This window comes from Aricia agestis, chromosome 2, assembly GCF_905147365.1.
Source record: "Aricia agestis chromosome 2, ilAriAges1.1, whole genome shotgun sequence".
Lineage (NCBI taxonomy): Eukaryota > Metazoa > Arthropoda > Insecta > Lepidoptera > Lycaenidae > Aricia > Aricia agestis.
Window position 1 is genome coordinate 733,758 of NC_056407.1, and position 16,240 is coordinate 749,997.

General features: G+C 39.0%; 1 protein-coding gene and 1 long non-coding RNA gene across 2 annotated transcripts in view; both read right to left on the minus strand.

The window, feature by feature from the left end:
• The window catches only part of LOC121739798 (signal-induced proliferation-associated 1-like protein 1), a 29,964-nt gene extending 25,973 nt beyond the window's left edge, over positions 1-3,991 (minus strand). The window contains exon 1 of the mRNA XM_042132369.1: positions 2,983-3,991. Coding sequence (XP_041988303.1) covers positions 2,983-3,616 — 634 coding nt within the window. The 5' untranslated portion in view covers positions 3,617-3,991. The remainder of the gene's footprint in view (positions 1-2,982) is intronic.
• A 196-nt stretch (positions 3,992-4,187) lies between these two features.
• Positions 4,188-12,506, minus strand: LOC121739811. Its single transcript, XR_006037495.1, has 3 exons — positions 12,426-12,506; positions 10,958-10,961; positions 4,188-4,198 (listed from the first exon to the last, which is right to left on the minus strand). It is a non-coding gene; the product is annotated as an uncharacterized LOC121739811 (long non-coding RNA).
• Positions 12,507-16,240: the final 3,734 nt, after the last annotated feature.

The following is a 16,240-nucleotide window of genomic DNA, read 5'->3' on the forward strand; positions in this document are numbered from 1 at the left end:
GACAATGGTAATAACAATCACTGTGGGAATGAACTCATATGGTTGCCACAAAAAGTATTCCATTCAATCCACAAGTAATGGGCACAGACAATTGGAGCAATTGTTTTTGTTCAGGAAAATTACATGTCATACACTTCACAAACCACAGATTTATATTTATAATAAATGTGATCACATTTAACCTCCTTTTATTAAAACAATTAGGGAATATTATTTACTAGCTGTTGCCCGCGACTTCGTCCGCGTGGACTTCAGTTTATAGCGCGCGGTGTCAAAATTGGTGTCAAAAGCTTTTTAAAACCCTGGTACCCCTTAAATCAAAATACCCAAAACAGCCGTGTAATGTGCACATAATATATATTTTTTTAAATTAAACTTTTTGATACCAAATTTTAAAGCTTATTTAGCTTTACACAACTTAGCTGCATTACACAACTTTAGCTTTACCCATAAACTATTTAGTATTTAGTATTAATTATTATTAGTATGCTGTTGTTTCTGATATCTATGTTGGTAGGTGAGTTCTTTGATAACGTGTAAATGTGTATAACAATTGAAAGAATCGAAAGGCTAAATTCAACATGATACCATGTCTTATAGAAACACATAATATGAGCGCCAAGTGTCGCCTAGCGCGATCTAGACGACTCTTGGCGCCATCTGTTATAAGTCTTTGGAACTAACTTAATTTGAACAAATTTACACATAAACACCCTCTTACAACCCCTTTTTCCAGTAAAAAAGTAGTAAAAAATTTCATTACAATCGGTTCAGTAATTTTGGCGCTGTTGTTTCTGATATCTAAGTTGGTAGGTAAGTTATTAATTATTAATAACGTGTATAACAATCGAAAGAATCGAAAATCTTACATTAACATCTTATAGAAATACATATGAGCAAGCGATAGCGCGATCTAGGCGACTCTTGGCGCCATCTGTTATGAGTTTTTGGAACTAACTTAATTTGAACAAATTTACGCATTTTCTCCCCCTTACAACGCCTTTTTCCAGTTAAAAAGTAGCCTATGTCCTTTCTCAGGCTTTAGACTATCTGTGTACAAAATTTCATTACAATCGGTTCAGTAGTTTTGGCGTGAAAGCCAGACAGACAGAGATACTTTAGTATATTAGTATAGAGTATAGATTGAAATTTGTGAAGCTCACTATTTTTTTTCTGCAGCAAAACCATATCCAATCTTAGGTAAGTAATGTTACTTAACATGAGTACTGAGTAGCCTAATAGAGAAATTAAATGTAATTCAAAACAGATGTAATATTATGTTAATTTGATGCTCTTCAACATTAAGATTGTTCACAAAATAACAGCTTACAACATTGCTCATATTATTCATGAAAATTGTTAATGCATGACTGACAGCATCACAAAAACAGTTAAACGGCTGACTCGCACGCACAAACTTAATTATAACTATGATAGTCAACTTGATTAAAACGAAAGTTATGTATTTTAAATAATATAATTGTAACACTAATTGGGTATTATGGACAACATTTTCTATTCAAATAGACAACAAGGAATTCCTATTATTGTTTTCCTCAGCTCAGATGCAATAAATGGAAATGTGGAAAGTTGTTTTTTTTATTTTTTTATTTGAAAACATTACTTATAAGTTATCTATACAGTGTGTAACAAAAATAAGTGATAATATTTTAGGGTGTGTAGAGGTAGAGTTCACTATGAAAGTAGCAGCTCTGAAAGACGAAAATTTTTTTCACTTTTGTATGGGCAAGGGTGTGAGCGTCACGAGTTTCCCCATACAAAAGTGAAAAAAAAAAAGGTCTTTCAGCGCTGCCACTTTTACAGTGAACTCTCTACAAGGAACACGTACACACCCTACAGTATTATCACTTATTTTTTTTACACCCTGTATATTAACACATGAGCCAAAAACTTTGTATCCCTTTTGACGAAAAATGGGGAAACGTAGGTGAATGAAATTTTGCACAGTTATAGTTTATATGGTGAAAAAGTGCATCGAGCTAATATTATTTTGAAATTATGCTTTTATCATACATTTTTTTTACAAATAAAACGTTACATACACTACAACACACACACTAGGAAAAATGACATCAACAACAACAACATCAACATCATACAATATGGCGTCAACTAGCAGGTGTTTGTTGGTGTTTGTGGTTGTTTTTCGGAAAGAAAGTAGTTAATAAAAGTTACAAGTGTTATTAAAGAGACAAAAATTGTGGAGGCACATAAGAGTGAATTAAAATTTCAACAAATATTCGAGGAGAAATTACGGGATTATGAAATGGATGGACGCAGCCTCCCGCGAAAGGGTGTTGGGGGGGCCCCCGTCAAAACAAACAATCCAGAAAGTCCAAAAGTTGGTTAGGTTAGGTTAGAACTTAGACCACAACACAGAGGAAGCCGAGCGAGCGCAGCGAGCGTGCTGCGGCAGCAGCCGGCGACGGCCGTCAAATAAAAGGGGGCTCGGGAGGCGCAGCCCCCCGCCAAAACAAAAACAAACCAGTTGGCTAAGCGTCGTCTAGCTGTAGTGTAGAACTATGTAGTCGACAAGTCGGCTAAACAACATTTAGCTGTGTGATTGAATGGCGTTGTTCAGTCAAAGGGCTAGCTGTTTGATTGAACGGCTATTTAGACCAGTCAGCTGCGACATCTATACTATATTGTAATTGGGGTACCCATTATTTATTTATTTTATAGACTCACCAACAGAACAGCATTTGTAACATTTTAAAATATTACATTATAAATTACTTTATTAAATAAAGAATAAATATATACATGTAACTTGTTAAAGAGAGACAATTTTGGAGTCTTCTATAAATAAATCTGAGTGCATTGTATTAAATTTTTGTATTGGTTTATTCTAATCATATATATTGTAGTTTTACAATTATTATTGTACACAATATGGTTATAAAATGTGAAAAACTAAGTAGGTACATATTTTACACTAATGTAATAAGATATTTTACCTACCTCCTAGCTCATTTCTGAAGAAGGGACAGCTCTCAACAAGTTCATTAGATCTACCGTCACCGGTGTCAGGTACGGCATCTTCGCCGGGAGGTAGACCTCGAGTAGCCAACAGAGATGCAGCAGAGGCACCCGTGGTAGTGTTGCGTCGTCTACTCAACAGCGCACCACGCACCTCAGCGGCATAGCTCAAATTAGCTAGCAAAGATTGGCAATCGTAGTGTGCAAAATTTTTTCTTTTGTTAGTGTCAGGCAAGTTGGTGATCAAAGATTCACTGTCACCGCGAGGCGTGACTGGGGAGGCGCCGCCCCACAGCTTGTTCAGTTTCAGGCGGGGCTTGGGGCTGACGCTGGCACGCGGGGTGGGCCCGTCGGCGTGGTCGCCTGCCAGCACCTCGGCGAAGCGGTCGGTGATGCGGGTCAGGCCGCTCGGCTTGTCGGGGGTGGCGAGGCCGTTGTGCACCATGGCGGGAAGTCGCTCGCCGCCCGCTATCACGTCGATGGACCCGTGGCTCCCATACTCCCGTCGGAGCCCCGTCGCCGAAGGGTGTTCCCCGTATATCAAATCGAGGCTCGAGTTGCTGCGATACATAGCATCTCTGGCTTCCTTTCTTTTGAGATGATCGGGAGCATACATGGCATTATTTTGACATTTACCGGAATCGCGGCTCGGGATCGAACACTTTTTACAAAAGAATGTCACCCCGATGAATCACTTTCTTGAGTGTAGACTCACTCTCGCATCTGAATATGAAATAATCTCGAATAACAGAGGTTCATAATTGTTATTCCTACGGTACAGTTACTTTTAAAGTGGAACACAAAATCAAAAACACTGTACAAAAATAACGTGAACGGGATTAATTAAAGCTATGTTACTGTACACTTTTTAGTGATTCCTTTAAGGAAACTACAAAACTAGGGAATATCGTCGCTTTTTCTTCCTTAATTTATTTTGAACACTCATTTTAGCACAAACTTTTAATACAAAAGATCACAAAAAAATTGCAGCGAGAATGACAGTATTTTTTTTACAAAACTAAGTGACATTGTAACTTCATAGCAAAGATTCGAAGCTATACAGCCGTAACTTATAAAAAATCAAATTCCTCAATAAAAACGAAAAAATATATAATTTGTTGTTTAAATATCAGCCCTCGTGCAACGCACCGTAAGATTTTACAAGGCCCCCAAATTGCGTTACGTTCCCTTATTCATTCTATATAAAACGGCAACAACATGGCCATGCGTGGCAACAAGTAGGTTCTTGAAGTACCTAAGTATTCAGAAGTCACACTTCATTGAAGTAATCAGAAGACACACTACGTCAGCTGCATATATTTTAACCAGTGTTGCCAACTTTTTTTTTACTAACCCACCAAATTCAGCAGCGTAAACCACCAGAAACCGCTAAAACCTAAATGGCCTCTCAAACCACCAGAATTCCACTAAATAACGTAAAGACAACAACAAACTATCTGAATATAATTTGAAAATAATACAACAACAACGTTATTATTATGAAATAATTATTTTTGTTACTACAAAAAGGAAAACTGTAGTTACCTATGTACCTATGTATAAGTAGGTACTTAACCAAAAGAGTAAAGATGAACGTCTTCAGAGGAATCATTGTCATTTACTTGTTCAGTTTGTGAAGAATAAATTTCTTTAGTTCTTATTTTTGTAATACGGCATTTGATATTATGTTGTTATTACAGCATTTGCCTTCGCATGCTAACCTTGCACGAAAGAAAGGCGACCCTTCATCCGGTTTCTCTGTTAAGTCTTGACAACATTCATCATGCTAAATAATCGCTCTATATCAGCGTTACAGTGCGACAAAACGAATAAAGATAATAATAATATAATTAAGTTTCCAGTGTGCGTCTTCAAGGGTTAGAAACATAGTAAAAAAAACTAGTGGTCACGTCGAAGCCACCACTAACTTAATCTAATCCACTAAGAAATCCACTAGCCACAAATACCAAATTTTTCCCGCCGAAAGGTACGTCTAAACCACCAGATCTAGTGGAAATTCCACTAAGTTGGCAACACTGATTTTAACCATAGACTTAATATAATATTGTTAGGAGTTTTTCCAGAATAAGCCCCGCCCACTAGCACTTGTAGTGGGATCGGCTCCCCTTCCCTTGTCGTCGGGCTATAAAACAGGGCGTCAGCACGCAAGATCCACTTTTTACTTCGGGTCCTCTTGCTTGCGAAAGCTCTGTTGGTTTGACTGTCGGTGTGATTTGTAATCGTGAGTCCTATTTAAGTTTTGTCAAATATTGTGATAAATGTGTTCCTTAATTTGTAACTTTTGTTATTTGTAAATAGTTTTAATTATTTGTAAATGAATGTGATTTAGCGTAATAAATATTTGTTTTTTTTTAAGTCTTTTTACTTCTGGTTCCTAAAATCAGAAGTGAGGGATTGAATCCATTTGCCTTAACCGTTTTGCTTTTCCATACCACTAAGGAATACATTGGACATAATATTTGGCTGTTTTTAATTTTTCTCAATTTACCCTCGATTATTTTTATCGAGGTTTTATTTTCTTTTGTGTGAATTTTGTGTTTTATTACAATGAAACCGCGTAGATCACGAGACAAACCACGCCGGCATCGCCAGGCGCGTCGTAAACGCGTATATAGCACGTCGCGTAGCGTATCCCGCGAGCGTTCTCGGTCTATTTCGGTTTCCTCGGTTAATTCTAATCGTCGTAATTCGCGTAGACGTACACTGACGCCTCCTTTGTATCGGCATAAATCACGGCGTGACGCTAGGTATCGATCGAATTCGCGAGACCGCTCACGTTTGCGTTCGAATACGGTTTTACAATTGCGTTCACGAGACGGGCAGGCTTCGGAGTCGCACAGTAGGCGTTCAATTTTCGATAATACCCTAGACACTATTTTGACACGATTAGATGCTATCGAAAATAATTCTATAGGAGTGTCCTCGAAAGGGCGAACGGTAAGCGGCGTTCCTGAACGCACTCCTACGCAAATAATCACCGACGCGTTGCAGTCGATAATTCCGAGTCGCTCACAAAACTATTACATATCGAATTTCGACCCATCGATTCATGACATCGATACGTGGTGCGAGGAAGTCGAGCGAGCACAATTAGCTCATCAATGGGGAGACGGTGAGTGTTTGTCCCGAGTCGCTAATTGTCTTAAAGGCGACGCCAAGACGTGGTTGAATGAGTGGGTCACCTGTGATAGGACCTGGAGTAGTTTTAAACGCGAGTTCAAACCGTTGTGTTCTAAAAACTTAGATTACGCGAGAATTTTATTCGAAACGATGTGTACGAATTCTGATAAATTCTTGTCATATAGTGAATACGCCCGACGCACAATCTTACGGCTACGAATAGTTAAGGGATTAAGCGAGGAACTAATGACGCTTATCGTCATACGAGGTATAAATGACGCACACGTCCGCGCCGCGGCGGCGAATGCTAACTTGTCGCCCGATACTGTCGTTTCGTTCCTATCGATATATCAAAAGCCAAAACATGATAAAGTGCACACTAAGGGACAAAATCAACCGCTTAACGGGAAAACACGTTTCACTGAATCTCACATACGGAATAAACGTCAAATTAAATGTTTTACTTGCAACCAAACGGGGCACAAGAGTTTCAATTGTTCAAAGAACATAAATAGCAATATGCCAGTCAGTGAGTCGTTCGATGCAAATAAAACATGTACGTTTTGTAAGAAAACCGGTCATTTAGAAAATTCTTGTTTTGCTAAAGCTAGATCGCAACCGCAGAAGCGCAACGTTAATCTTTGCAAGGACTATAATTTAGATCGCAACAGTAACCGTGACATAACTACGGCAGTAGTACAGGGCATACCTATCGATGTTTTAATTGATAGTGGTGCCCTCGGCGTGTCTTTAATCTCCTCAGATGTTTTAAAATATTTTTCGCATTGCTTAAAACCAATCAAATGTACGCTGAAGGGATTGAGTGATCACGAGATATCTGCTAGCTCATACGTTACGCTCACGATTGAATTTAGTGATATCTCTATTGAAGCGGATCTAGTTGTAGTGCCGGCACCATGCATTTCTACTTCTATTATAGTGGGTACTGACGTTTTAAACCGGGAAGGCATTACTTACGTTAGAACAAGGGATAGGCAGTATATTGCACACACTCCTACACTCGTCACTAATGTTAATACGGTAGGCGATTCGAATCTACAGGAGATTAGGACCCCACTAGTGGGTAATGAGCGGAATCGTCTGTTAGAAGTTATCAATGATTTTTCGAAATATTTTATTTCTGGTACCGCTACCACTACAGTAACCACGGGTGAAATGCATATCAATTTAACTAGCGACGCGCCGATTGTGTACCGTCCCTTACAAGCTTTCTTTGACCGAGAAACTTAAAGTCCGAGATATAATTGACGATCTCCTTTCTAAAGGCATCATACGGGAGTCCGAATCCGAATATTCTAGTCCGATTATTTTGGTGAAGAAAAAGGACGGATCGGACCGAATGTGCGTCGACTACCGAGCGCTCAATAGAATTACAGTAAAGGATCGTTATCCATTGCCACTAATCGACGATCATATTGACCGACTAGGTGATAAGAGGGTCAAGCGGTTTTCTTCCCTCGATATGGCAACTGGCTTCCACCAAATTCGTGTTAGTGAATCTTCCATACCCAAAACCGCCTTCGTAACGCCAGATGGTCATTACGAGTATGTGAAAATGCCGTACGGATTATGTAATTCCCCGATTGTATATCAAAGGTTGATAAATAAAACGCTCCGTAAGCATATTGACGCCGGTAACGTCCTCGTATACATCGATGATGTGCTCCTGATGAGCCACACGGTTAGCGAAGGTATAGAATTGTTACATGACGTATTACAAACTTTAACAACTGCCGGGTTTTCAATAAATCTTCGTAAATGCGTATTTTTAACCACCGAGATCGAATACCTAGGCAGGGTCATAAGCGAGGGTCACGTCAAACCTAGTCCCACTAAAGTCAAAGCCCTGGTGGACTCTCCAGTCCCTCAGAACGTCAAGCAGGTCAGACAGTTTTTAGGACTTGCCGGTTATTTTAGACGTTACATAAAAGGGTTCGCTACGATTACGCGATGTATATCGATGCTTACAAAACAGGGGGTAGCATTCCGTTGGGGTCCTGAGCAGGAAGCCGTTCGTCAGGAAATCATAACGCGACTTACAACGGAACCTATCTTAGCCATATTCGATCCGAACTTACCTACCGAAGTCCACACCGACGCAAGTAGTATTGGTTACGGAGCAGTTCTTATGCAAACTCACGAGAATAGTAGCAAGAAAGTAGTGTCCTATTTTAGCAAAGTAACCCAGGGCGCTGAAAGCAGGTACCACTCCTACGAATTGGAGACTTTAGCAGTTGTGAGAGCATTGCAGAATTTTAGACATTATTTAATTGGAATTAAATTTAAAATACTTACAGACTGCAATGCCCTCAAAGCCACCGAGCGCAAGAAGGACCTACTCCCGCGGGTAGCACGTTGGTGGGTCTATTTGCAAGATTTTAATTTTGAAATAGAATATAGGAAGGGTAGCATGATGTCTCACGCGGACTATTTGAGTCGAAACCCCCCGTTAGAGGTAAATAATATTACTAGGCCGCGTAACTGGGCTCAAATAGCACAAAAAGCCGATGATGAAACACGACAACTTGTTCAGAGGCTTAACGATGGTAGCCTCGACTCTGACAGGTATATCTTTCGAAATGACATCTTGTATTACAAATACAGACCTGTAGGTGAGGAGTCGCGGCTACTTTGCTTTATACCTAAGGGCCACAGGCTAAGCCTCTTACGCGTTTTTCACGACGAACATAACCACATCGATTTTGATAAGACTTTAGATCTCATCTTGAAACATTTTTGGTTCCCAGGTCTAAGACCTTTTGTAAAAAAATACATAAGTCACTGCCTTGTTTGTATTTCTAAGAAAAGAGTACCTAGAGCCCCTCTTCAAAATATAACTTCATGGCAAAAACCCGAGATACCATTTTCGACAATACATTTGGATACTTTAGGACCCCTTCCCGAATCTCATGGCTATAAATTTGTTCTTTTAACTGTAGACGCTTTTTCAAAATTTATCTTACTTTACCCAATGTATAGACAGGATGTAGGAGAGTTATTAAAGACTGTAACTAATTCTATTTCACTTTTTGGTGTACCTAAACTTTTTGTAACCGACAAAGGTAGAATGTTTGAATCTTCAGATTTTACTAAATTTCTTAACGATATGGGCTCAACGATTCATTATATCACACCCGAAATGCACCACGCAAACGGGCAGGTAGAAAGGTACGCCCGGACCGTACTTAACATGCTTCGAATCGAAGTTAATTACAAATTGGCTGCATGGTCTGAAACTTTGTGGAAGTTACAACTAACTCTAAACATCACGAAACATAAGACCACGCAGATGTCAGCACTAAACCTTCTGATTGGAACTGAAGCTACAACTCCTATTATTCGGTCCCTTGTTCGCGATGTGGCGATTGATAGTTCTACTAATCGAGAGGGACAGCGCGAGCTACACAGGCAGCGGGCATCCGAACTACTGGAAAGAAACAGGGCTGCTCAAGACACCTACGTCAACCGGCATCGGCGGCTACCCAAGGCGTATAATGTTGACGACTTGGTTTTTGTTGTCAAGTTTTCACAGGCAACTGGGAAGCTAGATCCCGGAATGCGAGGGCCCTACCGGGTCGTTCGTACACTGCCAGGCGCGCGGTACGAGCTACGACTTCTAAGCGGCGCCTTCGGAAAGACAACCCAGGCGGCTGCGCAGCATATGGTGCCGTGGCGTGGAGAGTGGTGTCCGGAGACCTGTGCTGCATTCTTTGAATGTGAGTAGCTGGCTAGACACGTGAGGGCGGACTGCGGGACGACCCTTTTAGCAGCGGACTGCGGGACGCTTGCCGCGTGTTTATGCTTTGGAGGACGGACTGCGGGACGTTGCCAAACACTTGTCTGGGTGGACTGCGGGACACCTCTAGGGGCACGGACTGCGAGACGTTGCCAAATTTAGCATGCTTATTGATCGGTCTTGACCATAGCTTTTGTTGATATAAAACTTAGTTGGATGTTGATGAATGGTGAAAGATGGATGCAAGGGGCCTTATAAGGGACGTATAACAGGGTGTGTAACATTAATTTTTGTGCCTACAGACGAGAATGGTGCTGACGCAGAGAACGCGGGCGGCGAGCCAGGACCGTCGCAGGAGGTTCGAGAGAACGAGGGCGGCGAGCCAGGACCGTCGCAGGAGGTTCGAGAGAACGAGCCAGGACCGTCGCAGGAGGTTCGAGAGAACGAGGGTGGCGAGCCACGAATGTCGTAGGAGGGCGGCTCGCCTGCAGTCGTCGCGACGCCAAGACGTCGGGATCCAGCGCCAGCCATGTGCTGCAAGACTCGTCCAGATATCCAGAACGCAGTCGTGGGCGATGCGTAGTCAGGAGAGGCCGTGTTAGGAGTTTTTCCAGAATAAGCCCCGCCCACTAGCACTTGTAGTGGGATCGGCTCCCCTTCCCTTGTCGTCGGGCTATAAAACAGGGCGTCAGCACGCAAGATCCACTTTTTACTTCGGGTCCTCTTGCTTGCGAAAGCTCTGTTGGTTTGACTGTCGGTGTGATTTGTAATCGTGAGTCCTATTTAAGTTTTGTCAAATATTGTGATAAATGTGTTCCTTAATTTGTAACTTTTGTTATTTGTAAATAGTTTTAATTATTTGTAAATGAATGTGATTTAGCGTAATAAATATTTGTTTTTTTTTAAGTCTTTTTACTTCTGGTTCCTAAAAATATATATACTGTTTTAACTTTCGTAGGTATTGAATACCGTAATACTTTCATCTTTCGAATATATACCTATATCAAGTTGATCAGTATTAGCAGCGTTTTACCCTGAAATAAAATGCTTATTAAATACTTACCTTATTTGAAGCATAATAATTGAGATAGGCACATCCGTTTCCGCAGATTTTACCTCCTTTTCTTTCCTGAATGTATGTATGCATAATAATAATTGAGACGTGTTTGTTATCGCCTGGTGATGATGTACCTACGCCAATGTGACAAAATAAAAGTAAGACGCCAATGTGAAAAGAAAATAAGTATAACAATATAAAATAAAAATAGTAATTCCTTGTGGGAATACTTCAAAAACTTTATAAATGAATATATAGATAGGTGATATAAGAGCAATGGAATAGAAAATCCAGTGTTCAAACACTTTTTTACACAATTATTACACCAAAAACTGATTGACAAATCAAAAATACAACTTGTAAAAACTTTGATATGGACATAATGTAATCAACTAAAGGACCAAATCCTTAAATCGTTAGAATTAGATGAAAGTACTAGTTTTTTGTACCGATTTTCAATAACGGCCCCAAAAGTATTTCATGAATGGATACATTGTCTATCGAACTTTCAGCCATAGCTGAGCGGACGTTACCCGGTGGTGCAGTTGTCTCAGACAAGTTAGTTTTGATACCGCCAGCTAAAGGCGGCAGATGGTTTTCCGCGCAAACTCGTAACTAAATTGCACATTTAGCTTCGCTAATCGCTACGCCTGCGATGAAAAAAGTGATTACAGCATTTAAGCCAGTAAACAGCAAGGTTGCTCATTACTGGGATTGCCTAGAATCAGAACTGTTCGTTTTACTTATGACTAAATAAATTAATCACATTAAGAATTTTAAACCACTGTATTCTTACAGTGTGTAAGATCATGTACACGTCTGCCCGACGAAAACAAAAGAAATATATCTGTATGTCTAGAAAATACAAATAAATTACTTGCGTCAACTGGCGTCAACAGTATAAGACTTCAATAAGTTTTTAATTTATGTTGTACAAGCTTTTTCAATGCAATAGATTTTAACATGTTTTACCAAACCGTAAGAACTTAAAGGGCCAGAAATCTCTGTATCAGACATAGAAGATATTATCTACTTATGTAAGAAAATAGTGTTATAAGAGAGCTTAATTTATTAAAAATAGATAAGCTAAGAATTTTGCAAGGACGGAATTTTACGACCACCCCCACATTTCTATACTTCCAGGGTCATTTCCTGATCTTTGGAAGAGGGACCCCCGTTGAAATGTCGATTGTGTATTTCTCCAGTTCTCGAATCGTATACGGTGCTGCTATTGCACTCGACTTGAGATCTGCCCGCCAAAATACTCGTTCCCAGCGTGGAACCACTAGAAGATAAATTCTTTGAGCCTGATTTAGGTGAGCCAGGACTTTGGGTATTAAGTAAACACCTAGGCTAGGGGGTACTCCTGAGAAAAGGCATCGTGATATAAACCTGCTTGATCGGTCAAGTCGAGAGTTACATAATTAGTCACTACATGAGCTTCGGCGGAAGCAAATAGAATAAAAAAACAGTGCAGTACAGTTGCATATGATATCGCATAGCGTATAAAATAGAATACAAATAAACTGCAATTGTAGGTATTTAAGTCACGTTCTAACAGTCATGTGGCGAGTCTTCACTAATTACTCTTACACCCATATTCTTAATCGTTTCCTTCTCCTTCTCCACTCGACTTAACCTCAATCCAAAAAATTGTATCATCAAAGAGAATATAATCACTGTGTATCATTAATTCATTAGTGACTATCTGTGCTTACGTAGTTCGAGCGTAATATCAATTTTCATAATTTCATCTCATAATATCATTTGTGCTTTTCTATACTTACTGTTTTCTGTGCTATTTCTTTATCTTCTCATTGGTATACTGTGCTTTATCTTTACTGTGTATTCATCCTCATAATAAAGGAGAACACCCAAACTCCATAAAAAATTACCGAAGGCCCGGCGCAGAAGAGATGTATCTCAATTATTTGTGTATTTTATGTGTAATATTTTTTGATAGGCGTGTTCGCCGCAGGATGTGGCTAAGATAGAAAAAAATGCTTTGAGATTTGTTCAGGCGCTAATTGAAAATTATATTACGTTGAACATATCGACTCCAAAATGTTATAATATGATAGTTATGAATTATGTTTCTAAAATACATAATTATAATAATAATAAATAATAAATCTTTATTTTTCAATAAAATCACATACCTACTTATACAATACTAGCTGTTGCCCGCGACTTCGTCCGCGTGGACTTCAGTTTATAGCGCGCGATGTCAACAAAATTGGTGTCAAAAGCTTTTATAAAAAAAACCCTGGTACCCCTTAAATCAATACAGCTGTGCAGTGTGCACACAATAAGTATTTCATTTTTTATATTAAACTTTATATTTTATGCCAAATTTTAAAGCTTATTTAGCCCCCCAATTACACAACTTTAGGCTGCGTTTCCACTGAAGCGGAGCGGAGCTTAGCGGTGCCCAAATTGACCAATCGTGCTATTCCAGCGGAATGACCGCAAAGATTTCGAGTATTTTCGAGCATGGTGATTGGTCAATTCGACACCGCTAAGCTCCGCTCCGCTTCAGTGGAAACGCAGCCTTACCCATAAACTATTTATCATTGATAGGTTTAAGATTACGTCACTGCACAGATAAAGTACTGAGTTATTTAATACCGTAGAATAGATATAACAATCTAAAAAAATCGAAACTTAAGTGTAAGATGATACCACGTCTTATAGAAAGGCTGACTTTTGAGCAAAAGTCAGCGTGATGTAGAAGACGCACGGCGCCATCTATTATGAATTTTTGGAACTAACTTAATTTGAACAAATTTACGCATTTTCACCCCCTTACAACCCTTTTTTCCAGTAAAAAAGTAGCCTATGTCCTTTCTCAGGCTTTTGACTATCTGTCTATATGTGTATGTGAAAGCGAGACTGACAGATAGACAGACAGACAGAGATACTTTCGCATTTATAATATTAGTATAGATTATGTGCACACTGCACAGCTGGTTCTGGATATTTTGATTAATTAAGGGCCGCGACACCGGAATGGCAGCGGCGAGGCGAGCACTTTCAGCACTGCCATTCCGGTGTAAGTCCTAAGTGTAGGTCCTAAGAGGGGTACCACTTACCAGGGTTTTAAAAAGTTTTTAAATTTTAAACAAATTGTGTTGACACCGCGCGCTATAAACTAAAGTCCACGCGGACGAAGTCGCGAGCAACAGCTAGTTATGAATAAACACAATATATAATAAAGTAGGTATGATTAGTTCTGTTACAATAATTAAGTAAAAAATAAAACGCCATCTGTTTTCATATATTAGAATTAAAATGTTGAGATTATTTTAGAGCGCCTTCTGCTGTCAACTTGTCACATATTATATTAGAATTAATGCAGTAGCAGTTCTATAAGATAAGATAGATTGATTATTATTATACCAAGTGATAATAAACATAATATTCTAACGTATCAAAAACTATAAACAAAAACATAATAACTAATAAGTATGATTAGTTCTATGTTACAATGAAGTAAAAAATAAAACGCCATCTGTTGAATCGTATTAGAACTAAAATTTTCATTGCATCGATATATTTCTGGATTTTTTATAATATTATACATAAATTTTTATTTTTCATTTAAGATTTTTGAAATATTATTTTAATACACATCCAAGACCCAGGAACATTGAAAACTTTTTGTTCCGCCTGCGGGACTCGAACCCAGGACCCCCGGGATAAGCGCTGGCCACGCGCAATGCGAATTAATTTTCATCGATATTTTCATGGAAATAAGATATTTTCCCACATCAAAATGTAGCCTATGTCCTTTCTCAGACTCTAGAATAACTGTGTACAAAATTTCATTGCAATCGGTTCAGTAGTTTTGGCGTGAATGCGAGACAGACAGACAGACAGACAGACAGATATACTTTCGCATTTATAATATTAGTATGGATGAGGCATCCCCATTAAGCATGTAGCAGTACCTACGTTCGTGCGCCGATTGAAACAAAGAAAACAACGCGCTCTGAAAAGAACGCACGCCGTCTTTGTATACGTTCGTTATAGAAGTTGAAACACAGAAGAAAATCGCTCTGCAAAGAACGTACGTTCGCAATGACAAGAGAAACAGCTGTCCGTGTAATAATACCGGACATGAACCGGCCTTGAAAAAGGCGTTTTTCTAATAAGAATTCTTCATAACATCTTCACAAAATGGCGGCACTACTATTATTACCGGCGCAGCGACAAGCAGCAGCGAGACGAGGTCGGAATGGCGTGCGCGGGCGGACTGAATTCGCGGCCCGCGAGAGCCCATATTTATACTTTTAAAATTTCAATTTAATGTAATTGCTAAATCATATATTTTAAATGTATTGTAATTTTAATGTAATGACTATAATGTAATGTAACGAAAATTTCAAAAAAATTTTAAATGTAATGTTATGGGTCGCAGAAGCCTGAAATAAATGATTTTATTTTTATTATTTTATACTCGGGCGATGCCAGCGCCGCGAGCCGCGGTGCGTCCAGTTTCCCGCGCGGCAATCGTAAAACTTTGTAAATATTCCTTATTCCATTTTTTTCTCTCTCTAATTTTGTAAATGTTTTTATCCCTTTCTGTACATCTCTTTCTAATTGTAATAGCCAATCACAATCAATCTTTTAACCTTTGTACATTTTGTAATAATAATAATTAACTCATTTTTTTGTATATAAGCAGCGCATTTTTGTAAATAAAGCACTTCAGTTCACCACAGTAAATCGAGTTTTACTCTTTACTCCTCCGACCTCTAGTGAACTCTTAGAGTGACCAAACAGTCCTCTAAAAGCATAAGATTACATGTGTTTTATTATTATATTACTATACCGATCCTTTTTATATAAGTACATCCAGGGGAAAATAAACAGAATGACAAGATTTAGTGAAAATAAGTATACAGGGCATGGGCGCCGGCAGAAATAATTTCCAAGAGGTGCAGATTTTAGTTTTCTTTCTTTTCTTTTTACTTTTTACGAACAACAATGACTCTATTTACGTCAACAGAATATATGTATTGTATTATACATATTTTAGTGTCGAAACATATTTGAACGAACTATCTTTGTACGGCTTTCAACATACTACTTTTTATTTCAATAATTTCTGTTGATCCCGAGATTCCCAAGGGGTGCAAGTGCACCACCTGGCACCCCCCTGCGGGCGCCCATGATACAGAATGTAACAAAAATAAGTGATAATAGTTTTGGGTGTGTACGTATTCCTTGTAGAGAGTTCATTGTAAATTAATTTTAGCAGACAGAATTTGTAGTACTTACCT